This window comes from Tenrec ecaudatus, chromosome 12, assembly GCF_050624435.1.
Source record: "Tenrec ecaudatus isolate mTenEca1 chromosome 12, mTenEca1.hap1, whole genome shotgun sequence".
NCBI classification, from domain to species: Eukaryota; Metazoa; Chordata; class Mammalia; order Afrosoricida; family Tenrecidae; genus Tenrec; species Tenrec ecaudatus.
Genome location: NC_134541.1, coordinates 108880602 through 108907154, shown reverse-complemented (window position 1 = coordinate 108907154; position 26553 = coordinate 108880602). Strand labels below are relative to the sequence as shown.

Genomic DNA, 26553 nt, shown 5'->3' with positions numbered 1-26553 from the left:
ATTACGGTTGGAGAGATAATATATATGCAGATAGGAATGTATTCACCCAGTTGAACTTTGTGTATTCTTGTGTGATTTTCAACTTTAAAGAAGCAAGAGTCACGGAATCCAGTAGGAATGGTGTCAGGCTGATTATGGAAATTTGGGTGTATAGGTGCAGTGGTCAGACCAAGTTTTTAGCAACTCTAGTGCTGATTTGTAAACTTACCTTAGTCTGGCATTGACTTTGTCACATTTTTAACTACTCCTGTCTAGGTGTCTGAATGGCTGTTGTACATTCACCTGATTTCATGATCATGCGTCGGGCAAACCAGTCCACTGTAACTGAGTTCCTTCTCCTGGGGCTCTCTAGGCAGCCCCAGAAGCAGCAGATCCTTTTCACCATATTCCTGAGCATGTACCTGGCCACAGTACTGGGCAACCTTCTCACCATCCTGGCTATCAGCACAGACTCCCGCCTGCACAGCCCCATGTACTTCTTCCTCAGCATCTTGTCCTTTGTGGACCTCTGTTTCTCTTCCACCATCGTCCCCAATATGCTGTCCAATCACATACTCCGTCGTCAGGCCATCTCCTTCCCTGGGTGTCTCACACAGATGTATTTTTTCATTGTGTTTATTGTCATGGACAATTTCCTTCTGGCTGTGATGGCTTATGATCGCTTTGTTGCTATATGCCACCCCTTACACTATACAACAAAGATGACCCATCAGCTCTGTGCCCTGATGGTCATTGGGTCTTGGGGCATTGTCAATGTGCATGCTCTGTTGCACACCCTGATGATGGCTCCCCTCTCATTCTGTGCAGACAACAGGATCCCCCACTTCTACTGTGATGTGGCCGCTCTCTTGAAACTCTCCTGCTCTGACACATACATCAATGACCAGATCATTCTTATTGCGGGGGGTCTGGTAATAACGATCCCATTGGTTTGCATCCTGATTTCCTACATTTGCATCACCACTGCAATCCTGAGAATCCCATCCACAAAGGGCAAGTGGAAAGCCTTCTCCACCTGTGGCTCCCACCTGGCTGTGGTGTCCCTCTTCTATGGCACCATAATTGCTGTGTATTTCACCCCGGCATCCTCCCACTCGGCTGAGAATGACATTGCAGCTGCTGTGATGTACACGGTGGTGACCCCCATGCTGAACCCTTTCATCTACAGCCTGAGAAACAAGGACATGAAGGGGGCCCTAACAAAAGTAACTTATATTATTTTTTTTAATTTTCAACAACGAATATGTTCTAAATGTCATAAATGCATGTCATAGAATATAATAAAACATTTTTTCCTTTCCTTAGTCTCTGGCACTTAGCAGTTGTTCATCCACACATTTGTTGAGGAAGGATAGGGGTCAGTGTTTCCCAACGTGAGTGATATTTCTCTCTGGAGCTTGGGAATGATGCAGGGGGATGCAAACGCATATTCCTAAAACTTACCCTGGATTGTGAACTATTGTATAAAAAGGTTTTCCTTGTCAGGAATATCATTGTTCAGTAATTTTTTTTCTTGAAACGGAGGCAGTTGGATATAATGTTTGGGAACATAATGAAAGTGAAAGAGGTGAAGACAATTTTTTATTGACCAATGTGACTAGTCCAACTGTCCATACCCTCCAGTCCAAACCACTAGAACCCACAATTATCTTATCGGGCTCATTGCTCATTTCATTAAGAAAGACTGCTTTCATCGAGGAAGGTCCCTATCTCAGGGTGTTAGAAAGGTCTTCCAGAATTTGTGTTTTAGCTGATTTTTGTAAGGGTTCTTGTGATCTGTACTTGATGTTGGCTGAAGGTAGCAGCAGTTCTTATTGGGCACAGCAATAGCTTCTCTAGACTGCAGGAGACTAGAGAGAAGTGAAAACTATAATTAGTAAGGAGTAAGTTGTCACCCATATCAGTCAGAATGGGTGATGCTTTGTCATTTCTGTATCTTCAATAATATTTATACTTTGTCTATATTCAGATATGACTATAGTATTTTTTGGGGTTTAACTCCATTATGGTCACTTTGTATGATACTGAGGTCCCATGAAAGTCTCTATGTTCGACAGGGGAAGGGTCCATTGAAGGCTCTGTTGTTCTTACATATTTTCCATTTCAAACCCATACCGACCTCGTGTGCAAAGGAACAAAGCACTGCCTGGTCTCAGGCCCCCTTTCACAATGGTTGTCTGTGAGCCCATGGTTGCCGCCAGTCTGCCAATCCATCTCCTTGATGGTCGTCCTGGGTGTCACTGGTCCTGACTGCAGCAAGCATAATGTCCCAGCTATCCCATTTCATTTAGTCAACTTCCATAGTGCTGTACAATCTCCTCAATGCTTATCTTACTGTCTACTGATTCCGATTAGCCTCCTTTAGGAAAATGTTCTGAGCAGTCATTGTGTTTGTGTATTAACACTTCATGGAACTTAAATGTAACCTGAAACTTATTTCGAAGACAATTGCCTTGTATAGTCAATATACTCACGATGTCCTTGAAACACTGAAATGGTCATAAATGAACGTGTCCTGTGATGATTGACCAGGGCAGGTCTTTGTAGTCAGCCTGTGACATCACCATGTGGAGTATGTGGGTGCTAAGATGTATGGGAGCTGGCACTGAGCAGGGAAATGGGAACAGGCCTGACATTTGTCTTCAAGATCAACACAGATTGGGTTCTAAGAGGTGAGGAACTGGGCAGAGGTGTTAAGGTTCCCCTCCCCCTGCTTCCATCACCTTGGTTTACCAGCTTGTCCTCTAAGAGAACTCATGATGAAGACATCTGACAGTATGCTATTGGGTCTCCTCTAAGCACACAGCTCAGCTTTGCTTTCACGGGTGTGACCTGAACTTCCACCACTGAGGCAGACCAGGAGCCGAACTGAAGATTGGTACAGAGTAAACAGAAGCTGTTTCTCCAGCCCCAGTTTGGCCTCAAGAAAACTTCCTGTCCCTGCCACTTTTGTCCTGACATCATCTTTAAGCATAAAACCAAAATATCCCATGAAATCGTCTTAAAAGTAAATAATAGTTAATATTAATTATGAAACATTGATGTCATTAGCAGTAAGGCCTTAAAGGATGGTCTCACTGTCGTTGAGTCAGTTCCGACTCATAGCAACCCTCGAGGACAGGGCAGAACTGTCCCCCCTGAGTTTCTGTGACTGTAATTCCTCATTGGAGAAGAAAGCCCTGTCTGTCTCCCAAGGAGCAACAGGTGGTTTTGGTAAACCGACCTTTCAGTTAGCAGCCCAACTTGTAAACATGATATCACCAGGGCTCCTTTTCAAGGATGAGTTCTTTCAAATAAAACTCAGTAGTAACTTGCAAGTCAAGATGTGAACCTTCTCATTGGACCTCCCTCCTGACGCGACCTGAATGGGTACTAAGCACAAATGATTCTTACATGTTCCAGGGGTGAGATTTGTTCTGTGGCCATTTTAATATTGATAGTGCTCTTCTCTTTTCTTTTTTAAAAATAAATCATTTTTCTCGAGTTTTTTGGTAGCAATTTATTTATTTATTTTTAATTCCCCATTCCCCCTCATTTAATTAGGGGCTTATACAACTCTTATCACAATCCATGCATACGTCAATTGTGTAAACCACATTTGTACATTCATTGCCCTCATCATTCTCAAAACGTTTGCTCTCCACCAAAGCCCTTGGCAGCAGCTCCTCAATATTCCCCTCTCCCCCTGCTCCCCACTCCCTCATGAACCCTTCGTATGTTATAAATTCTTATTTTGTCATATCTTTCTCTGTCTGACATCTCCCATCACCCACTTTTCTGTTGTCCATCTCCAAGGGAGCAGGTTATTTGTAGATCCTTTTATTCAGTTCCCCTTTCCAAGCAACCCTCCCTCCACCCTCCCAGTATCCCCACTAGCATCACTGGTCCTGAAGAGATCATCCTTCCTGGATTCCCTGTGTTTCCAGTTCCTATCTGTACCAGTGTACTTCCTTTGGTCTAGGCAGATTTGTAACATACAATTGGGATCATCATAGTGGTGGTGGTGGGTGGGGTAAGCATTTAGAATCTAGAACAGTTGTATGTTTCATCATTGTACATTGCACCCTGACTGGGTCGTTTCCTCCCTGTGACCCTTCCATAGGGGATATCCAATTGCCTACAGATGGGCTTTGGGTCTCCACCCCCAAACCCTCCTAATTCACAATGATATGTGTTTTTGTTCTCATGATGCCTGACACCTGATCCCTTCAACACCTCATGATTGCACAGTTTGGTGTGCTTCCTCCATGTTGGCTTTGTTACTTCTGAGCTAGTTGGCCGCTTGTTTGCCTTGAAGACTTTAAGACCCCAGATGCTATATCTTTGGATAGCAGGGCACCATCAGCTTTCTTCACCACATTTTCTTATTCACCCGCTTGATAAGAAGAACTTTTAAAGATCGTGATAGTTACATAATCTCTGGTCAACTGTGAAGGGGTTGAGTCTAGCCTGTAAATGAGGTTGCAGCGTGATGACCTCTTTGGGAGTCAGAAAGGAGATAAATAGCTCACTGGAAGCCAGATATACTCATCTATGCAAGTCATTCCTGTTGACAAGCCACATGGTGCTACGCTGATGATCTGGATCTGGAGGAGCCACTTGGGTCCACAAGACTTTCCACCCTCTGGTGTGTGATTTTCCTGCATTTGGCGTCATTTCATGGCTGTGTGAGTCTAAAGAGGAATTTATGTACTAGTATCAACATGTGGGGTAGTATCAGACTTAGGGACTCGATCTAGACTGGGCTTGGACATTTTCTTAATATGTAATTATTCTTCATATAAAGCTCTGTCTCATACACATATTGTCTCTGGATTTGTTTCTCTAGTCAACCTGGACTAAAAAAAAGATATTGGTAAAATCATACATCAACAATTTTCTATCAAATAAATTACGACATATAGCAAACTCAAGGACAAGTAGGACTGTCCTATAAGATCTCAAGGCTGCAATATTTTGTTTGTTTTAATTTTGTTTACTCTGCTGTACTTGCAAAGCATATACCAGTACAATAGTGTCTGCACATGCAAATTCCTGGCATTGATTATAGTCTTCAAGTTGTGCAACCGTTCTCACCCTCCTTTTCAGAATTATACTTCCTCATTAGCATACACACACTGGCCCCTGAGGTTCCTATCTTGCCTTGCTAGTTACTGTGGGTTTTATTTTGATGAGCTAGTGCATTTTTTTTTTGGCGGGGGGTGGGGGTGGGGAAGAGCTAGTTCTTAAAAAGTAGCCCTGCTTGTGTAATGATTAAAAGTTAGTTGTTGGGCTATGGAAAGGTCCATTGTTCAAAACCACCAGCCCTTCCTTGGGAGAAAGACAGGGCTTTCTACTCCCATAAAGAGTTGCAGTCTCAGAAACTCATAAGGGCAGTTCTACCCTGTCCTATAGGGCTGCTATTTGTCAGAACTGACTCATACACTGAGTTTGTCCTTAAAAGAGCACAGTGCTCCTGGCATAACATTCTATAGTTAATCTAAATGATTATTTGCTTCTAGGAATATTTCATGGGATATTTTTGGTTTAAGATTTTAAGATGATCTCGGGAGAAGAGTGGCAGGGGTTCCCTCAACCGGAATGACTCCAGGAAGTCTTGATTGCACTATCATTTTAAATTCTGCTCGTTACTTCCCCCTCTTTAGATCAGAATTCTTCTATGGAAACTGATCAAAATAAATCCGTTTTTCTGGTTTCATGGGAAGGAGGCAGTGGTGGTTCCAAGAGAAAGTTAGCCAAACCTTCCCCACCATACTTTGATTCCTAAGTATCCTTCTTCCTTGTATCACAATCCAATAGAGGACAATTGTTGTGTTTTGAATGTCCAGTTACACACTTGTTCAATCTGAGGCACTATACAGTGAAGTGTGCAGTAGAACAGAGCATTAACCACGTTCTTAGGTCATCTGACTGAGATGTCCCTTGACACCAGAATCCTAAGATTATAATCCAAAACATCACATCCCATGCCATTTTGGGCTGTGCATAAGCTGGATCAGCAGCTCCTATTTTTCCCTCTTCTGTTATTGGTGTTTATTATATCTGTCCCATGACTTTTGCAAATTAAATTTTTGACAAAGGTACGATATAGTGACCATAATAGGCTATGCAAACCTATCCTTAATCAACATTATATGAGTATTCTGTCTACAGGGGACCCCTGTAGTGTTCCTATAATCCCTGGTAACCCCGAATATGCTTTATTGTCTATACACTTGCCTTTTTCCAATTGAGAGTATATATTATGTGTCTGTGGTTGGCTGGTTCTGCGCAGTACAATGGTTTCCTGTGCCATCCATATGGTCACATATATCAAGACTGCACTTCTCCTTGTCTGAGTAGCGTTCCAGTGTATCTGGACACAATTGTGGTTGTCCCTGCATCTGCTGGTGGCCATTTAGATCGTTCCCCTATTGTTGGTAGTGCTGCACTGAACACTGCTGTACAAGTCCCTGTCAGTTTTTGCTTTCAAGTATTTTCGATGTCGTCCTAGAATTTGAAATTCTGGCTCAGGTAGGGGCTCATTTCTGAATTTTTTGAGGAGCTATCACATTGTTGCCTACATGACTTGATCATTTTACATTCCCTCCAGACCTCTATTTCCTCACATCCTCCCGACATTTGTTGTTTTGTATTTGTTTTTGTCTTAGTCATCCCAGTGGGAGTGGACTCGTGTTTCTTTTTGGTTTTGCTTGCATTTCTCTGATGATGTCTATTGATGCTGTGCATCTTTGCATGTGTTTGTTGACTCTTTTTAAAAATCATTGTTGGGAGACTCTTCCAGCTCTTATAACAACTAATTGTATGAAGGCCATTTGTAAATATGATGCCATCATTCTTTTCCAAACATTATCTTTATACTTGACCCCTTGGTGTCAGCTCCTCGTGTTTCCTTTCCTCCCCCACCATCATGAACCATTGATAAATTATTATTATTTTCATATCTTACACCACCTGCTGTCTCCCTTCACCCATGTTTTTGATGTTTGTCCCCTAGGTATGTGTGTGTGGTATGTGTGTCTGTGTATTGATCATTGCAATTAGTTCCAACTTCCTCTCCTCCCCTTCCCCCCACCCTCATGGTATCGCTGCTACTACCATTATTGTTCCAGAGAGGTTTATCTGTCCTGGATTCCATGTGTCAAGAACTCTCAACATTCCTCTAATTAGTTAATGCTTTCCCCACATCCTCACTGTCATTACCCCGGTTCTACTTCATGAATCTGGCTAGACCATATCATGTATACATAAGAGTTTATTGACTATTTGAACATACTCCTTGGTGAAATATTAATCAGGTGCTTTGCCCATGCTAGGAAGGGTTATTTCTCTTTAGTTTGTAAACTCAGAGCAGAAAGCCTCATCTTTCTTCTGAGGAGTGGCTGGTGGGTTTAAACTGCCGACCTTTTAGTTAGCGGCCAAATTCGTAACCCAATACATCATCAGTGCACTTATTTTTGTGTGTACCCCCCCTCCAAACACATACACACACACATACACGATATTAGATTCCTCTTGGATATCTGATTCACCAATGATATTTTCCCATACATTAGCTTGTCTTCTCACTTCTACAAAAGTCTTAGGATCAACAAATGTTTTAAATTTGTAATAGTTATTACTTATTTAATCTGTCTTTTGTTGCTTCTGTTATTATTATTAGATAATCTATTGTTCAATGCAGAGGAGTATGGATGGTGTAGTATTTAAGTGTTGGGCTGGAATTCTTGTGGGTGGGGTTGAAAACCAGCAGCAGCTTTGTGAGAGAAAGGCTGAACTTTCTACTCCTGTAAACAGTTACCATCTTTGACAGCCCTGGAGGGTCACTATCAGTCAGCATTGACTCAATGGCAGTGAGTTTTGGATTGCTAAATGCTAGACCTGGCAATATAGCCCCTGTTTGTTGTTCTAAAATTTGAAGATATGCATATTTAGTTCCTTAAACCATTTTAAATTTGCTTTGTGTGAATTATGAACCATATTACATTTGGAAATCCAGTTTTCCCAGCATCATTTATTGAAGAGCCTCTTATTCCCATTGAATGGTTGGTACCCTTGTCAGTACTCATTTTAGTAGTGTGGGTTTATTTCTCACCTCTCAGTTCTGTTCCATTTGTCCGTGTGCAGGTTGTTATATCAGTGCCAGCCTTCCCTGCAGTGTCCCTTTGAATCTCTTGTTCCAGGTGTTATCTCCGTACATTTACCTAACCTGTGTGTCATATATATTCATACAAAATTGAGAAAGAATATGAACAAATGAGCCAACTACAGTGACACAATGAAACAAAGGAAAACTTCAATTAATAACAAACAGAAAATATTAAAAAGTGGACTAAGTATCCATTGGGTCAGAGATCCCCGACAGTGTCACAGTTTGACTAACAACAGCTGCATAAGCCACCCTGCAGTATTCTCTGTCTGATAACAAGGCCTATACCAGTCATAGTCACAGGGCATCTGCCAGTGGCTGAATCCACATGGGAACCCTGAAAATGGGATTTCGGCTTTCACAGTCATCTGCAGCCTTCGGCAAACCAGGTGATCAGAAGTCAAGCCCTAATACCATTCCCTCCAATGGATTGGAATTTTATTGTTTACAATTCTGGAGTCACACATGCTGGTATAATTCTTCCAAGTGGACACCTCATTTAGATGGCTGATTGATTTCAGACAAGCCTCTAAGACCCCAAATGCTATTCTTTCTAATAGCTGGACACTATCTGCTTTCTTCACCACACTTTGTAACAACATTCATATCTTCAGTGGGTAGGTATTGAGCAGGGGCCATGTCATAAGAACTAAATGTTCTTAGATTGGGCCAAAAATAAAGTGGGAGCTCAAAATCCATTCATATGTGTATTGTTTACATATGTATTTGGTTTACTTTAAAGACATCATTCTTAGTTTATTGAAGCACATTATAAATTACTTCCAAACGGCAGATGTTATTGTCCTATTTATTTTGTCACCTCCTCCATATTTGTCTATCACCTTCATGTATGTCTTTTGTCCTCCTGAGTTGTTTGCTTGGACTTCTTGCATTTAATTCTACACATTAGCCCAGGATAATTGCATCTATGCCCTTTTTTTTAACTGTTTAAAAGAGAACTTTCATCCCTGTCTCTAACTTCAAGTTCAATGTTAAACTCACCAACTGGATGAAATTTTAAAACTGAAACAAATGAACAAATCTTTAATTTTCCTGCCTAAACTTTCCAAAGTGAGACTAAAAATAATTTCCAAAAACTACATCTAGTAGCAACTGGAGTCTTAACAACTCAAGAGGATCCATCTAAGTTTCAACTATTGGTATTTTCTTGTCCAGAAGGAAAAGAGTGATGAAAATTGGAAGACATGTGGAAACAATTAATTCAATGGACTAATTGACCAGGTAAAGATCAGTCTCCACAACACCAGTGATGTTGCACTGGGCCTCAGTAAACTGCTGTGACTCCATGCCGTCTTGCCTACTTCTCTTTATTAGCTTTTTAATCTTGTCAGAATTTATTATGAATCAACTTGCTTTTATCTTTACCTGTAGAAGTTATAGATTCAGTATATATTTATTGAAATGATTTCAGTAAAGGGGAATATTTAATCTATTTATAGTGTAGGTATCAGTAAGAGTTCTCTATTTTAATAAGGGTTGCTTTAGTTATTTTGTAATTCATTTAGTTTCTTTAGTAGTAAAAATTGAAACAAAGAGTCAGCTTGTGATATCATCAAGAGAATGGGGATAGTAGTGTCTCATACTGAGATGAAGTTTTTTGAGTCCCAGGTAGAAGCAATATAAATCAATTAATTGTGGTTTCACTGGTAGACATGGTGAGATTAACTGTCAGAGCAGAAAACAGCATAAGAAGAAGAAACTACACCTCTCACCTTAATCACAATGTTGTTGTTTAGTAGATGGCTAGTAACCAATAATCCTTTCCTTAAAACATAGTTGCAATACTTTTAATGTTTTATTTTCTAAATTTCTTTTATTTTTCATGTTTTCCCCAGACATTTTCATTTTTCAGATGTATAAAATATATCTCTTCCTAAAGTAAAAGGCAATTGAGAAAAGGACTAGGAGGCAAAAGACATTTATAGAGATTATATCTATTGGCATGTGTCTATGAAATATATTAATATATCTTGATAGGGATATAGGTCTATGTGCATATATGTTAAGTGTTGAGGTAGCGCATGAACATTGGGTTTCTACTCAAGTCTTCCCTGAACACATCTGTGATACTGACCTTCCTGACATCATTACTGAAGACAAAATGGGTGCATAAGCAAAAGTGTTGAAGAAACTGATGGTGTCCTGCTCCTAAAGATAGAGCACCTGGGGTCTTCAAGGCCTGAAGGTAAACAAGTGACCAGCTAGCTCAGAAGCAACATAACCCACATGGAAGAAGTACACCAGCCTGTGTGTTCATTGGGTGTTCAGGGGATCAGTTATCAGGGGCATCAAAGACAAAAATATCATTGTGAATGAGGGAGTGCAGATTGGGGACCCAAGGTCCATCTGTAGACAACTGGACATCCCCTTACAGAAGGGTAACGGGGAGGAGATGACCCAGTCAGCATGCTTTGTAGCAACAATGAAACAGAAAACTTTCCTCCAGTTCTTAAATGCTTTCCGCATGCACACCCCCTATCATTATCCCAATTCAACCTTAAAAGTCCATCTAGGCCAGAGGATGTACACTGGTAGAGATAGGAACTGGAAACACAGGAAATCCAGCACAGATGATACCTTCAGGACCATTGGTGAGAGTGGTGATACTAGCAGGGTAGAGGGAAGGTGGGAGAAGAGGGGGAACTGATTACAATGATCTACATATAACTTCCTCCCTGGGAGTAGACAACAGAAAAGTGGGTGAATGACTATGGACAGTGTAAGATATGACAAAATAATAATATTTTTATAAATTATCAAGTGTTCATGAGGGCAGGGGTGGCAAGGGAGAGGTAAAAAATGAGGAGCTGATACCAAGACTCAAGTAGAAAACAAATGTTTTGAGAATGATGATGTCAACAAATTTACAAATGAGGTCGACACAATGTATGTATGTATGGATTGTGATAAGAGTTGTCCAAGACCCCAATAAAATGATTTTAAAATAACGTAAAATATAGAAATATTTAAAAAGAAAACCAAGTACATATAGCATCTGCGGTTTCAAAAGCTGGAAGTTAAACAAGTGGCCATCTATCAGGGAAGCAAGGAAACCCACATGGAGGAAGCACACCAGCCTGTGTGATCACAAGTTATCTATGGGATCAGGCATCAGAAGATCCAAAACAATCAGTCATAGCAATGCCAATGGGGAGGGGGATAGAATGGAGACCCAAAGCCCATCTGTAGACAATTGGACATTCCCTCAAAGAAGAGCCATAAAGAAGAGACGAGCCAGCCAGGGTGCAGTATAGCACCAATGAAACAAACAACATTCCACTAGTTCTTTAATGTTCCTCCCCACCACTATCATGGTCCCACGCCTACCTTACAAATCTGGCTAGATCAGAGCATGTATATTGGTACAGTTAGGAGCTCTTGTGGTATGGAAGTCAGGACAGATAACAACCACCTAGGAACCAGTAATTGAAGTAGTGATACCGTGAGGGTAAGGGTAAGGTGTGGGAAGAAGGGAAGAACAACATAAATATGGGTGAAGAGAGACAGAAGATGGTGTAAGACATGAAGATAATAACCTATCATTTACCAAGGGTTCATGAGGATGGGAGGGTGTGGGAAGGAGGGGAAAAAGAGGAGCTGATACCAAGGGTTCAAGTAGAAAGAAAATATTTTGAAAATGATGTGGCAACATATGTACCAGTGTGCTTGATACAATTGATGAATGTATACAGATGATGAATTGTTATAAGACTTGTAAGAGCACCCAATAAAATGATATAGCTATAGAGATAAATGATAGATAGAGATATAGATATCTCTCCTGTCTCCATTCTAAGACACAGTTTGGAAAAGCAATCCCTCTGTCTCCTTATGTTGTTGATCTCACAATGAAACTCTCTCCCCGTGCCTATAACTTGTGTTTGGAGGACTTTGGCTTGTCTTTGAAAACAGGCAGGGATCTGGCTTTTATTCAAGATGAGAAAAAGTAGATGGTGCCTCACTGTTGCTACCAACTGCTCTGAATAGTATCTAATTCAGATGGTTTGGATAAAGTAGGAGAAAAATGTGAAACAGGACTGAAAATCATAAAAGGGACAAAGCTTACTGATCTGATAGAGACTGGTGGCAATCCTAGCACTCTATGTAGCCCTTACCCTTCATGTATGAACTTAACTCACCTCTGTGTTTGGATGACCATTCATTTCGGATCAGCATGGACACAAGGATGAAATTCTGAGCATTCAGGAAGAAGGAGGAATGGAAGGTGGAAAGAGAGATGAAGTAGGATCAGCAGGGTTGCATTGAGGGGAATTGCAATGGATGAGCTGAGTCACAATTGTTGTGTGGAAAACAGATATCTGCCCTGTACACCTTTACCTTATTCACAATGTAAAAGTTAAAGGAAAAACTTCATAAAGTGAAATCAGTTCTTTTAAAAGTATCCCTGGTGGTGCTGTGGATTAAGTGTTGGCTATTAAGTGCCTTGACAACAGTTCAAGCCCACTAGCCCCTTTGTTAGAGAAATTGAAGGCTGCCTCCTCCATTAAAGATTTAAAGTTTGGGAAACACTATACAGGGTTGCTATGATTTGGAGTCAACTCTATGGCAATGAGATTTTTCCTTTCATTTCTGGAATTAAAGACATCCTTAACATCCTACAATTCCCAGAGCCATAACAAGTTGCAAATAAACAACACTATGCATTGTTTTTTTTTTTTTTTTTTTTTTTAAACATTTTATTAGGGGCTCATACAACACTTATCACAATCCATACATAGACATACATCAATTGTATAAAGCACATCTGTACATATTTTGCCCTAATCATTTTCTTTTTTTTTTTTTTTCTTCTTTTACATTTTATTAGGGACTCCAACAACTCTTACCACAATCCATACATATACATACATCAATTGTACAAAGCACACCCATACACTCCCTGTCCCAATCACTCTCAAGGCATTTGCTCTTCACCTAAGCCCCTTGCATCAGGTCCTCCTTTTTTTCCCCCCCTCCCTCCCTTTTACTATGCATTGTTATTAACAATAGTAAGTGAAATGAGAATGTACCCAATGACCAGAAACGTTCTTGAACCCCCTCTTGCTCCTTCTGTGTTAATATTTGTAAATTTTTTGTTAGTTTGTTTTAGCATTTGTTATCTTTTGCTTTGTATTCCATGAGTCAAGAGTGTTTTCAATTTCTGGATGGGTTTTAGCTAAGCCTTCTGAATAATGAGTGGTAGGCCCTCAGACTCAAGGAAAACAATTACTTAATTCAACTGGTCTCCTCAGTGGGCTTGGGGATGGGAATAATGCACCATAAATGGGACTGTGTTGGTCATACTTTGGTGGCTGTTGTGATGCTGGATGCTATGTCACCAGTATTTCAAATACCAGGAGGTTCCCTCAATGTGAGCAGGTTTCAGCAGAGCTTTCAGACAAAGAAAGAGCTTATGGAGAAGGAATATGCTTCCACATCTAAGGGATGAGCCATAGACAACATCACAAGTGGCAGCTGAAACTTGTCAGAGATCATGTTGTAGGATGAGCCCCTCATGTTGGAAGACACTCAAAATATGACTGGAGAAACGCTGTCTTTTCAAATAAGAAGCAACCATCATAATATGTATGGAGCACACCTTTGAGGACCTTATGGAGCAGATGGGGCACAACTCAAGATTAGACTAAACAGATTCAAACACCCATTAGTAATTGCAAAAGGGAATATATTCAGTGTTAATCTAGGGAAATTAGAAATTATAAAAAAATGGAATTCAGAAAGATCAGTATTGTATGCCTTAGTGAGCTAGAATGGATTGTATTGGTCATTTTTGGACAATTTGGTATTGGCTGGGAGTTGGATAGTCATATGGCTTTCTATGCCAGTGATGCCAAATCAGGAGGCATGTCATCACAATCATGATTGACAAGAACATTTCAGGATCTATCTTGAAGTAAAATGTTGTCTGTGACAGGACAATACAGCAACGAGGCAGTCCAGTTAATACATCTATTATTCAACTTTACTCACCAACCTCTAAAGCCACTGATAAGGCATTGAAGCATTCTATCATCTTCTTACCATATCAGTAAGCCTATGCAGATGACTAGACCTGAAGACAAAAAACAAACCCAAACAAATAGGCTTACACAACAACAATACAATAACCCAAATTACTGAGCTTATAAAGTAACAACAAAAGTATTTAGGAGCTGAATTTCTAAATCCATAGAGATAAGCCCACATGAGCAAAGTGATGAGATTTAAGATCCTAGGGAATTCTGTTTGGGATTTGTCTCCATTAAGATGGTTTCATCTAAAAGTTTTGAGTGAGGAGTTACATAACACTCAATGTCATCATTATTAGGTGCAAAGAGACAAAATGGTAGAAGGGACAATGATTCTCTTGTTGTGTCTAATGAGGCTTTCAGGGAATATGGTTCCGACGGTCATGGTGACTCTGTAAATGCCTCTCTGAGATTCCCCCAAAGTGCTTTCCTGTACAGAGGGGTAAAACCATGAATCCCTGCCCCTCACTTGTTCAGGACCCACTTACAGTTCCAAGGCTTTCTAGTCCCCACAACATATAGAAGCATTGAGCAGTCATAGAGGGGTGGAGAACACATGATTGCTATGATACCAACTTCTCTCAGGTAAGCTCATGGTCAAAGAGATATGAATATTGCTTAGTAAGACATGAAGATCTTTTAGGAACTCCCTTTGTTAAATCCTGCAGATCCAGGGAACAATAATGGAAGTTCTATATCCATGGATTGTATATTGAGATAAACTCAATAATAATCAGCTATTTCTCTTGTCTTTTTAAAAGATCATTTTATTGGGGGCTCATACAATTCTTATTCTCTTGTCTTTTTTATGAGTTACTAAAGACTGAAAAACAGACTGGGAAATGGTCACTGAAACAAATACTGCCATAGAGATGGGCTGAGCAGGCACCTGTACCTGTTTTGTGTTATTTTTTAATAAAATAAAATGTATGAATCAAGTGGGTCCACCATCACTTAAAACTGTGAGTCAGAAGTTGGTGGAGTAGGAATGGGGGCAGATTCTGACTGAGCAACTCTGATGAAGTAAACAAACCCATAGTTGGAGCCTGACTTGTCCCTGCAGAACTCTCCATTCTTTCTCTTCTCTGCATCTGATCCCAGACCTATGAGTAGAGCAGACCAGTCGAGTGCCTCTGAGTTCCTGCTCCTGGGGCTCTCCAGGCAGCTGAGCAGCAGCAGATCCTCTTCATGCTCTTCCAGAGCATGTATCTGTCTCAGTTCTGAGCAACCGGCTCATCATCCTGGCCACCAGCATGGAGGTGCTGCCTATCTGATACTGGGAGGGGTGCAGCAGTGAGTGGCCTCAATTAAGCAGGGGGTAAAGGCTCGCTTCAATCCCTGAAGCCTGGATCCCTACCCCAGCAGGTCTCCCACTGTCCTCAGCCCAGGTGGCCTTCAAGAAGACTCTAGAAGAGGAGGCCATGGAAGTGGAGCCTGATATCCCTGTCTCCCTGATTTCAAGCAAAAGAAATGGGAGTCAGAGGTGGGGGTGGGGGTGTGTGTGGTTCGGACGGGTGCATCCAGCCCATGCTGCATGAGGCCTAGCAAGTGGAACTTCTCAGCAATATCCAGGCTGACTCCTAAAGGCAGGCCTGAGGAAAGGTGACTGCTGGCTGCTCCACCCGGATCTGGGGCAGGAAGGGCAGATGGCTCCCACTCCTGTTCTCTGGGACAGCACCCTGCACCCCATCTACAACTCCGGGGTGCTTGACCTGGATGTTACCAGACTTCTCAGCCTGCAGTTAGCTGATATGCACAGTGCCAGGGTTGAAGAGCTACCGAGCAGTGTGGCTGTCCTGATTATGTGAAGACAAATATTGGGGGATGCCTACCCCTCCCAGAGCACCTTAAATGGAGGGTCTGTGAGATCTCAGGGACCCTATATGCCAATAAGAGACCAGAGGAGCTCAGACTGGAGTCTAGGCAGAATCTTTCTCTACCCCAGCATTAGAAGATAGCCATGCCGGTCACCATGGAATCCATCTACTGCCGGGCCCTATTGGCATCTGGTCATCCTGGTGGGGAGTGCTGAACCTTGTGTGCTATTGAGGATGAGGATCCATGAACTTGCCCAAACTTGTAGGGCTTCCTGTATGTGGGCCTCAAGAGGGTGGGCCCAAAAAGTGTACCTGTGCCAAGATGACTCCCTCTGGGTTCTTGGTGAGGTCCCTGCCCCAGGGCTAGAGAGTGAAGGGGTTAGAGCACCCAGCCTCCCCCAGGCGTCTGATGGGGGGAAACAGGAAATCTCAGAGAAGCTGCTGAATAGCATCATTTACCCAGACTCACCCATGGGCATTGTTGGCCTTATTTCCCCCTGGAGTTTGTTAATTATTGCCTAGCCCCAGAAACCCTGCTGCTTTACCTCTGAAAACCTCAGGATGAAATTGCTTAGTGCAAGGTCCCCCACTGGGCATCTGCAGTGACAGAGTGGTCCTCCTTGTGACCTAAACATGGCTGACAGGGAGCAGGCCACCCTTTAAGATTTTCCCAGTTCCCTCAATAATGTTTTTTGTAGGAAATCTGATTTTCATTTTTAAAAGGAATCTTTTCAAGTTAAGACTGCATGTTCTTATCTTATATTTCTCTTCCCTTACCTCACATCTCAGCAGGTCCCCCCACCTTCCAAACTTTCATTTGAGGATTTCCACACTCAACAGAATTCAGTTACTTCCAGAGAGAAGAGCTCTGTACTAGTCCCCCGAGGATTCCTGGGCTCTTGCTCTCTCTTCTGTCCATTCACCCCTCCCTAATCCAGCAGGGAGCTGAAGCACTAGTACACTACCATGGAAGGCTCCAGCGTACTCTTACTAACTTGAGTTTCCTATTATTTTAGAGGGTTTTCTAATTGATGAAAATTAGGAAAATGTACATATCCGCCCCCTCAAAATAATTGTTCCTGTGATTTTCTGAGCTTTTAATTCTTTATGGCCTATAATTCTTAAAGCCCAGTCTTTAAGGAGCAGCTGGTGGTTTTGAACTGCTAATCTTGCAGTTAGCAGCACAAGTAACCACTGTACTACCAGGGCTTCTTCTGTGTCTACAACTAAAAAATACAAAACTCACTGCCATTTTGTTGATGACGACACATAGTGACCATAGGAAAGCATAGAACGGCTCCTGTGGGTTTCCAAAACTGTAACCCTTTATGGGAATAGAAAGTCCCATTCTCCTCACCCCCTGGGTATCAAAAATGGGTTAAGCACTGGCATACTGGCTGGAAGGTTGGCAGTCTGAACTCACAAAGAGATACCTTGGAAGATCAAGCCCAGCTATCTACTTCTTAAAGATTACAACCTTGAAAACCTAAAGAACAGTTATTTCCTGTACACACAGGGTCACTGTGAATCAGAAGACTAAATGGAAACCAAATCAATAGTAACCATGCCTTTTTTATCTCTAAGAAACAGATGAATATTTCTTATTCCATCTGTCTTGGATATTTTGCCTGTCACTTGACCCTCATCTTTCAAAATACAAAGCAATGTCACCGCTTTTGTGAAGCCATAGTTGTACCCATACAAAAACAAGCAAGCAAACAAAAGGTATCCCCTTTCATTGATTAGTTATATAACACTATCTAATCAGATTCCTTCCCCGGGAGACAATCAGATCCTTTGGATCTATACACACAATTTTCTTTGTTTTTCTATTATGCCCCCTCCCATCACCACCAAATGCATGTTATTAGTCCTAAACTCCTGTACTTGCAGATAGAATCCTTGTAGGGAGTAGGCTTTTGTTATGTTCACAGGACTATACTAGTGTATGGTGTGTTTTAAGCCAATCATATTTGCAGTATGAAAATATCACATATTTTGAAACTCAAACAAACAAGCAAGAAAGAAAGCATGAAGATCAACAAGGAACCAAGAGACAGATGGTTAGAAGAGATGAGGACCTTTCTATAGGGCTGATACACAGCGAAAGCCTTTTCCTAGAGCTGGTTTCCTGAGTTCAGAATTCTAGCCTCCTAGATTATGGATAGCATTTCAGATGGGAATTTCAGAAAACTTCGTTGTGCTCATAGAAATGTGTTCATTGTCCAAGTTCGTTGTTCAAGTATAGCAAAAGGGTAGTGAATGATAAAGAGAACTTTATAATTTCATCAGCACTTGCTGATGAAAATTAAAGAGTACATCCTTCAGTATGGATTACAATTAATTGTGAAGAAAACAAAAAGCCTGACAATTGGACAAATAAATAAAATTACAATAAACGAGAAAAGATTCAAGTAGTCAAAGATTTTGTTTCATTTGCATTGATTATCAGTGTTTATGGATACAACAGTCAAGAAATCAATGTCTCGCACTTAGCGAATCTGCTACAAAGGACCACTTAAAGGTATTAATAAAGATGTCACTGCCCGCTGTGACCAGCCAGCCAGCAATCAGAGCTAGCCTGGCAAGGCACTCTTTTGGCACCCACTAAAAAAGTTCAAACCACAGCTTGGTGATTACTCTGCAGCCCACCCACAAGCAGGGTTTGGCTGAGATAAATTTCTTTGTGCTTCCAGTCACCAACTCTTTAGGCTCAGCCCACAGCTAAGTGCTCTTTCTGTGACCTGCCAGCAAGTAGGGCTGCCAACAGGCAAGACTTGGTCCATCACAGTGCACTCTCCACCGAAAATAATTTTACATGCACTCCTGATACCATGACCCTCTTGCATCAGTCCTCTCACTGACTACAGCTACAAAGTTACTAGACCAAGGAAATAACCCATGCAAACAGAGCCCTCCAGTTTTTCTCCTCTCCTTTTTCTTTTTCTTCCCCCTTATCTTAATTTTTGTGTGGGAAGGAGAGATCAAGCGCTTTCATTCCTGTTTTTCTCCATCCCCTTTCTTTGTTTGTATTTTCTCCCTTTTATCTACCCTCTTACTCTACTTTTAATTTTTTTCTCTTTTTTCTCCACTCTTATTCCTTTTTGGCACCACTTGTTGCTCTTGTTAGGTACCATTGAGTTGATTTCAAACCACAGCCACCCTGTCCACAACAGAACAGTGCTGCTCCCTTCAAATCAACTATTCTCACACCACCGACCAACCCCCACAAAACTAACAGCTGCACCGCAACACTGCAGAATCAGCCATCAATGACAGCACACACACAAACATACACACACAGTACACACAACTGAACAACGCCCAGATCCAAAGAAATTTTCTGAAGAAAAAGCCCTGGAATGACCGTGAACTAGAGAAACAAATCCACAGAAACTCATTTGTGTGTTAAAAGAGTTTTATATATGGGGTAAGTGTACATTCAGAAAGCAACCAAACCCAGTCCAGTCCAAGCCCAGAAGTTTGGCATAGCTCTTATGTCCGACACCGATCTACAAAGTCCTATCGAAACCCATTAAAACACGCAATGGCACAGAAGGCAGAAGGGTCACAAGCCAATGGGTAGAAAGTCTTTGGAAGCAGTGGTGGGATAAGCATCTCAGTGCAGGGAGGAGTCTCCATGCTGCTTCTCCAGCATCCAGGACTGCATCTGGGTAAGTCCATGTGATTTCCCCTCAGTGATGTCTCACAGGAAGTGAGCCTTGCCAGCTAAGGCAGCTTCACACTGGTCCAAGCATCAGAGAATAAGAGATCAGAGAACTTGAAAGGCGAGGCTCACCTAGCCATTTATCTGTCCACAGTTCAATTACGCCGACATGTGTTTATCGGCCAGTTTGGCACAATACACCTTAACTATCTCAATAGAATTCAGAAGACTAATGTTCAGGGACTTTTAATAGATGGAGTAAATGTTCAAGGGAACTATAGAAGGGATAGGAAAAGTAGAAAACATACACCCAATAGAATTTCAGAAGATAAATAATAAAATAACAGAATTAGACCACATCGTAAAGAGCAGAGTAAAATTTAGAAGAAATCGATCAGACTTAATAGGCTTGAAAACAACTCTCTTGACTGCCACCATTAAGAGAAATAATCAACAAAAAGAACAAAGGAATCCAGAGGAAGCCTAAAAATTGGGTGGGGGCATTATCAAGAACAAGGTCTGTCTCATTCAGATTCTGGAGCAGGAACAAACAGATCTACAGAGAGAATAGTACAAGAAAACCTGGTTAGAAAACGTCCCTAACACTATAAAAGAGAAAACAACTATTCACGATCCTGAGACCCCCAATGTCAAGGAGAAGGAGAGAATTCTGAGAGCAGCAATGGAAAAAATAACAGTCGCCTAGAAAGGAAAATCACTAAGAATATGCTTGGATTTCTCAGCAAAAATCATGCAAGCAAGAAGACACATATAAAACCCTGAAAGATTAAAAACTTCCCTGAATCTTATAGCTAGCAAAATTATCCCTCAAATGACAGAGAAATCAGAATATTTCCATACAAGGAAAAACTAAAGGGATTTGTAAAAACAAGATCAGCATTACAAAAAAATAGTAAAGTGAACACTTTAGACAGAGAATCAACAACAGGAGACAAATGTAAGAGCAACATAAAAGACAACACAACCCAGGAATCAACACACTGAAACAATACTCAAAACAGCACAGAAATATGAAGACGGCAAAGAAATCAATAAAACCACACACACATACTCACAGAACTACACAGCAAAATGAAAGCAATAAACTTACATTTCTCAATAATATGCTAATGAAATACGTTAATATGAAAGTAATATGAGAGAGAATAGGAGAAGCAGCAAGAAAACAAAACCCATCAATTTGCTGCCTACAAGACACACATTTTAGAGAGAAAGACAAAAGTAGACTAAAAATCAAAGGATGGAGAAAAAATTACCAAACTAATGTCAACATAAAAAAGCAAAAGTTGCCATATGAATCTGATATATTACTCTTCACGGCCAAAAAATATCATGAGAGACAAAAAAGGTCACTGCATATTAACTAAAGGAACAATAAAACCGGGCGATAGAACCATCGTAAACATACCAACCAATGAAAGATCCTCAAAGAACATTAATAAAACTCATAGAGTTGAAGAGAGAGACATAGAATATGGCAATAATAGTAAGAAAATACATAACATTACTCTTGAGAAAAGACAAACTATCAGGAAAATCTCAGTAAAACACTCAGGGATGATCTAAATAATATAAGTAACCAATTTAACTTCCTAGACATTAAGAGCACAACACCTAACAGAACACAGTATATGTTCTTTCCCAGTACACATGGACCATTCTCTAGAATAGATTACAAGTTTGGTCACAAAGCAAACCTGAATATGTTTTGAAATATTGAGATTCTGCACTCCAAGGTTTTTCAGACCACAGTGCTATAAAATTGTAAATCAGGCATAGAAAGAACCCAGGCAAAAAAATCAAACTTATGGAAACTGAACAACCTATTACTGGAAATTACTGGGAAATAGATGGAATATGGGATGAAATTTGAAACAAATGAGAACAAATGCGTAAAATATCAAAACCTTAGCAACACAGTAAATAATTATTCCAGTGCAATTTATACTATTCAATTTATAGTATTCAATGCACATATGAAAATCAGCAAATTGCCTCATCATCTTCAACAATTAGAACAAAACCAACAAAATAAACCACCGAGAGAAAAGGAGTCATAAAGATTAGAATATAAATAAATGAATTGGAAAACAAACACATAATAGAAAAAAAATCAATAAAACAAGAAGTTGGTTCTTTGAAAAAGCTTTGTAAAAATAAAAAAAATGATTGGCAACTTTAACAAGAGAAAAGAGAGACAATATACCCAAAGAATGTGCGGTGAAGTCTTGACATCTTGGACTCTAGTTCTGTACTCCTTCCAAACCAATTAGTTTGTTCTTTCAACCACACCATGTTTCTTGAAAATTCTTCTTCAATACCATAATTCAAACACACTGATTCTTCTCTGGTCTTCTTTATGTACTGTCCAAGTTTCACATGCATATTAGGCAATTGAACATACCATGGCTTGGGTCAGGTGCACCGTAGTCCTCAAAGTAAGTTTCATGGTTTTCAACCCTCTAAAGAGACTCTGTGCAGCAGATTTACAAAATGCAGCTCAGCCTGTGATCTCTTGACTCCTGGTTCCATGAGCATTGAATGTGGAGACACACAAGAGGAAACCCTTGACAACATCATTTTCCCCTTCCATTTTTCATGATGTTACCTATTGGTCCAGTTTTCTGGATTGCAGTCTTCTTTACACTGGGTTGTAATCCATCCTAAAGGCTGCAATCCTTGAACATTGAGTCCTCCTCACTTACAGCAAGAAGGTTGATTAATCTGCATATCACAGGCTGTTAATAAGCCTTCCTCAGCAGTCAATGACACATTCTTCTTCATGTAAACCAAATTCTCTGAGTATTTGCGCAGCATACAGATAGAAAAGTATGGTGAGAGGATAAAACCCTGTCCCATGCCTTTCCTGATTTTATACCCTCCAGTATTTTTTGTTCTATTTGCATAGCGGCCTCTTGATTAATGTACAAGTTTCCTATGAGCACAAATACGGGTTTTTGAATTCCCATTATGCTCAAGCTTATCCATAGTTTGTTACAATCCACACCATCAAATGCCTTGGCACAGTCAACAAAACACAAGTAAACGTCTTCCTGGTATTCTCTGTTTTTAGCCAAGATGCATCTGACATGAGCAATGTTATCCCTTGTTCCATGTCCTCTTCTGAATCCAGCCTGAACCTCTGGCAGCTCCCTGTCAATGTACATCTGCAACCATTATTGAGTAATTTTCAGCCAAAATTTACTTGCATGTGATATCATTCATAATGTTCTAATATTTAAGTATTCTGTGGGTTTACCTTTCTTTGGAATGGGTATAAATATGGATCTCTGCCAATTAGAAAAAGACTCCGAAATAGATTTAGTGTTCCCAATGTAAACCAGAGTTTTCCTCAAATGCAGAAATCAGAAATTTAAGTTCTAACACATACTCTTGCTAAGTTCCTAACTTAGGGACAGGGAGTTGTCCCTCTCATGCCTGAAAGGCCCCTATTGAAGTGGTTGGAAAGAAGTAAGGCACCCATTACACACCTATGAAGACCCCAAACTGAGCATGCTGATACTTAAGCCCCAAGCCAGGTTGGAGGTACACCTGGGTGGGCCAAACTAAACCCAGGCTCATGGCATGACCTTTCATCACTAATTCAGCTATTTCTTCAAAATAAGGGTTCAGAACTCTTTTTTTCTTGAAGAAGCTAAATATACCCACAACAATGGTCTTTTCTGCCATAACACACCAGATGTAAAAGTACCAAGGTTTACCATAATTAATGTACATTATTTGTTGTTCTTGAATACATAAATTTACTAAATTTAAAATTCTGCTAAATGGGAAATTTCCAGAGTCGAATTTGGATCAGGATCTCCTTTTAAAATATCAAATAAAGGTTTATGCTCCCCAGTACTTATTTTTAAATATGGTCTAAGCCAATTAATTTCTCCTAACAAGTTTTGAAAATCATTTAAAGTTTGTAAGTGATCATTTCTTATTTCTATCTTCTGGGGTTTAACAAAACCTTTCTGTAAAATATGTTCCAAATATTTGTAAGTTTCAATAACGTATACTTTTTCTTCTGCTGTAACTAAAGCCTTTTTAATGCTTCTCATAATAAGTCAAAAAATAAAGAGAACCACCTTTTGGTCCCTATGAGCCATCAAAATATCATCCATGTAGTGAATGATAAACACTGATGTTTCAGAAGTTCTTACTGACTTTATAGCTTCAGTTGCAAACTTTTGACATAAGGTGACGCTATTAGACATTCCCTGATGTAAGACTTTCCACTGATAACGTTCCATAGCTTCCTTAAAATTAACACTAGGAACACTAAAATCAAATCTTTTATAATCTTTGGAATCCAAGGGAATGGTATAAAAACAATCTTTTAAATCTAGAATGATTTTATATGTATTGACTGGAATAGCAAAGGGGGAAGGGAGCCCAGGCTGCAGGGCTTCCATAAATTCCACAGTATCATTAATCCTCCTTTACTGTTTTTCCTTGCAAAGCAACTGCTATAGCAAGCCCTGAGTAAAGAAAGGTTTAATGTTTAAACATAGTTTGATATTATTCGACAGGTTGCCCTTGTTTCTTAAAGGTCTCAGCACTCACTACCTGGAAGGCAGAATTTGCATTTTTAAAAAGTCAATTTTTAAATTTTTTAATAAAATTTCTGATTTGAATTAGACAAAGGGACAAAAATTAGCACATACTTGAAGGTTACATAGTCTACAAATGATGGCAATATTTTCCTTGAGAGAGTAGTTCCATTGGTATAATTATTTTTTAAATACTTAAAAAAGACTCAACTTCAAACAGTAATAAACACAAGCAAAAGTGATTTTATCCTTAAAATAAACATTCAGAAAAACCTCTCTGTATATACAAGAGAAAGAGTATGTAATACACACACAAACACATATGTGCACGTGCGCGCGCACACACACACACATTGTTCACACAAACAGCTTATATCTGCTGTATTTTGAAAACTCTATAGAAATTTTGATTTCCACAACAAGCTAATGACTCATACTCTTGCTCCCAGGCTACCACATTTTCCATAGTTTCATCCCAGCAGGACTGAATCTCTTGCACCAGGTTTCAAAGTCCTAAATCCTTATCATGATAATGTATTGACCCACCCTCTAACTGCTTCGGCCCGCTTTCCAAACCTTCAGCGGCTTCAGTAGCAGAGGGAACTTTTCTTAGCCACAAAATCTGAATAGTTCTCTAATCTTTAGTAGCTTATTTTAATTTTTTTGGCTTTTAACATATTTTGAAGCATATTTACATACATATCTTTATTTACTAGAAATCTCTTCCATTATTTATTACTTCCAAATTTTCACCACTTACTCTTAATTTTCTCTGTAAATAAACACGGCTGTGCTACTTAGTGGTGTCTGTTATGGGATCCTGATTTTAATCACAACTTTTAACCTTTACTCCCCGCACCTTGAACGCATCACCGTAATTTGTCCTATGAATAATTGATGCTGACTAATTTCTTGACCCATCGTCAGACAAAAACTCACCTGGTTATTCGTCGTCGCAGGTTACAACGACGGTGTAGTGGGCTTGATATGTCGATCGGCCTATCCTTGCTGACTTGTCTGCATCCTCAGTGGATTCCCTCATTTTCAGGCTGCTTGAATGAGGAGCATCTCAAAGCTTCCAAGCGACAAAGGCACGGCGGCTGGATGTTGCAGAGTATCACTGCAAATCGGCGCTTTTGGAGTCCTGCTTTTGGAGCCAAGCGGGCACAGCGGGCAGCTGCGGAAGCGGGTGTAGCGCGGTGGGAGCCGGCAGGCGCAGCGGGAGCCTGCGGGTGCGGGCGGCGGGACCCAAGGCGGCTGCGCGCTTTATGGCAGCGTCGGGCTCGCGCCTAGTGCTCAGCGACCGTGAGCCTTTCGCTTGGCAACCATGCTAGCAGCTCTGTATGCAGGTGTTAACAGCTCAGCGTGGCTTTAGCAGCAGCTCAGCGATAGTGCCAGCTCAGCATCAGCGTTAGCAGCCCAGAGTGTCAGCTCAGTTGCGGGGCTGCGTTAGCAGTGGGGCACCAGTGGCACCGTTTTGTTTCAGCGTTTCAGCTCAGTGATACAGCTTAGAAATACAGCCAGATGCCAGCGTTGCAGGAGCTGAGGCTTCTCTCGTTCTTGCGGCATGTTGGGGCGCCAAAATGTCCCATCCCGTGGGACATCAACAACGTGGGTACCTGAAAGAGGGACTGGGAATGAAGATGGACAAGGGCGCAAGACAGGAATCTGATCAAGCCTCATTTATTGAGTTGAGAGCAGAGGCTTAAATAGCCAGCGAAGGGCAGGCACCCTTACGTCACATGTAAAATAAGATACAGCTGAGGTAGCCAATTGTCGTGCATCTCCAAATAAGGAAGAAATGGTGGGCAACTGATCAAACAGGTAAGTATGCTAATGAAGCATACCTTACGCCTGGTTGGAGATGCCACCAGTCACGTATTAACCAATGAACATAGCAGCTGCTAGTGAAAGAGCACCAATCCTAGCAAGGGTCCAGGCAGTCACCCTCTGGTGGGAATTGAGACAAAGGGCAGTAAAATCACAGGGCAGTTTGTATGTCAGGAAACAGAGTAAATTCATAAAGGTCGTACATGGCTCAAATCCAGGGTAGGGGGACACGCAGTTCCTTACACATTATGATTCCAGGCAAGGTCTGTTAAAGGTACTGCAGTTTCCCCTACAGAGTACTTTTCATTCATCACATGTAAGTCCTCTGCACACTTCCTAGCACCTTTAAGCACTCGTTCTTTTTCAAAGTCTGTCATAGTCTGTCCCAGTATGACCATAACATCTTTCCAAGTTAAATCACAGGCTAGAGTGAGGTGGTGGAAGTGGTCTATGTACTGTT

General features: G+C 40.8%; 1 protein-coding gene across 1 annotated transcript; it reads left to right on the top strand.

The window, feature by feature from the left end:
• The first annotated feature begins 296 nt into the window (after positions 1-296).
• LOC142422830 (olfactory receptor 1f45-like) lies at positions 297-25556 on the top strand. Its single transcript, XM_075528062.1, has 3 exons — positions 297-1205; positions 6998-7010; positions 25312-25556. The coding sequence occupies exons 1-3, from the start codon at positions 297-299 to the stop codon at positions 25554-25556; spliced, it is 1167 nt and encodes a 388-aa protein (XP_075384177.1).
• Positions 25557-26553: the final 997 nt, after the last annotated feature.

Bases quoted from the DNA above. Each gene is read 5' to 3' on its own strand.
- LOC142422830 (XM_075528062.1), top strand. From the start codon at position 297: ATGCGTCGGGCAAACCAGTCCACTGTAACTGAGTTCCTTCTCCTGGGG.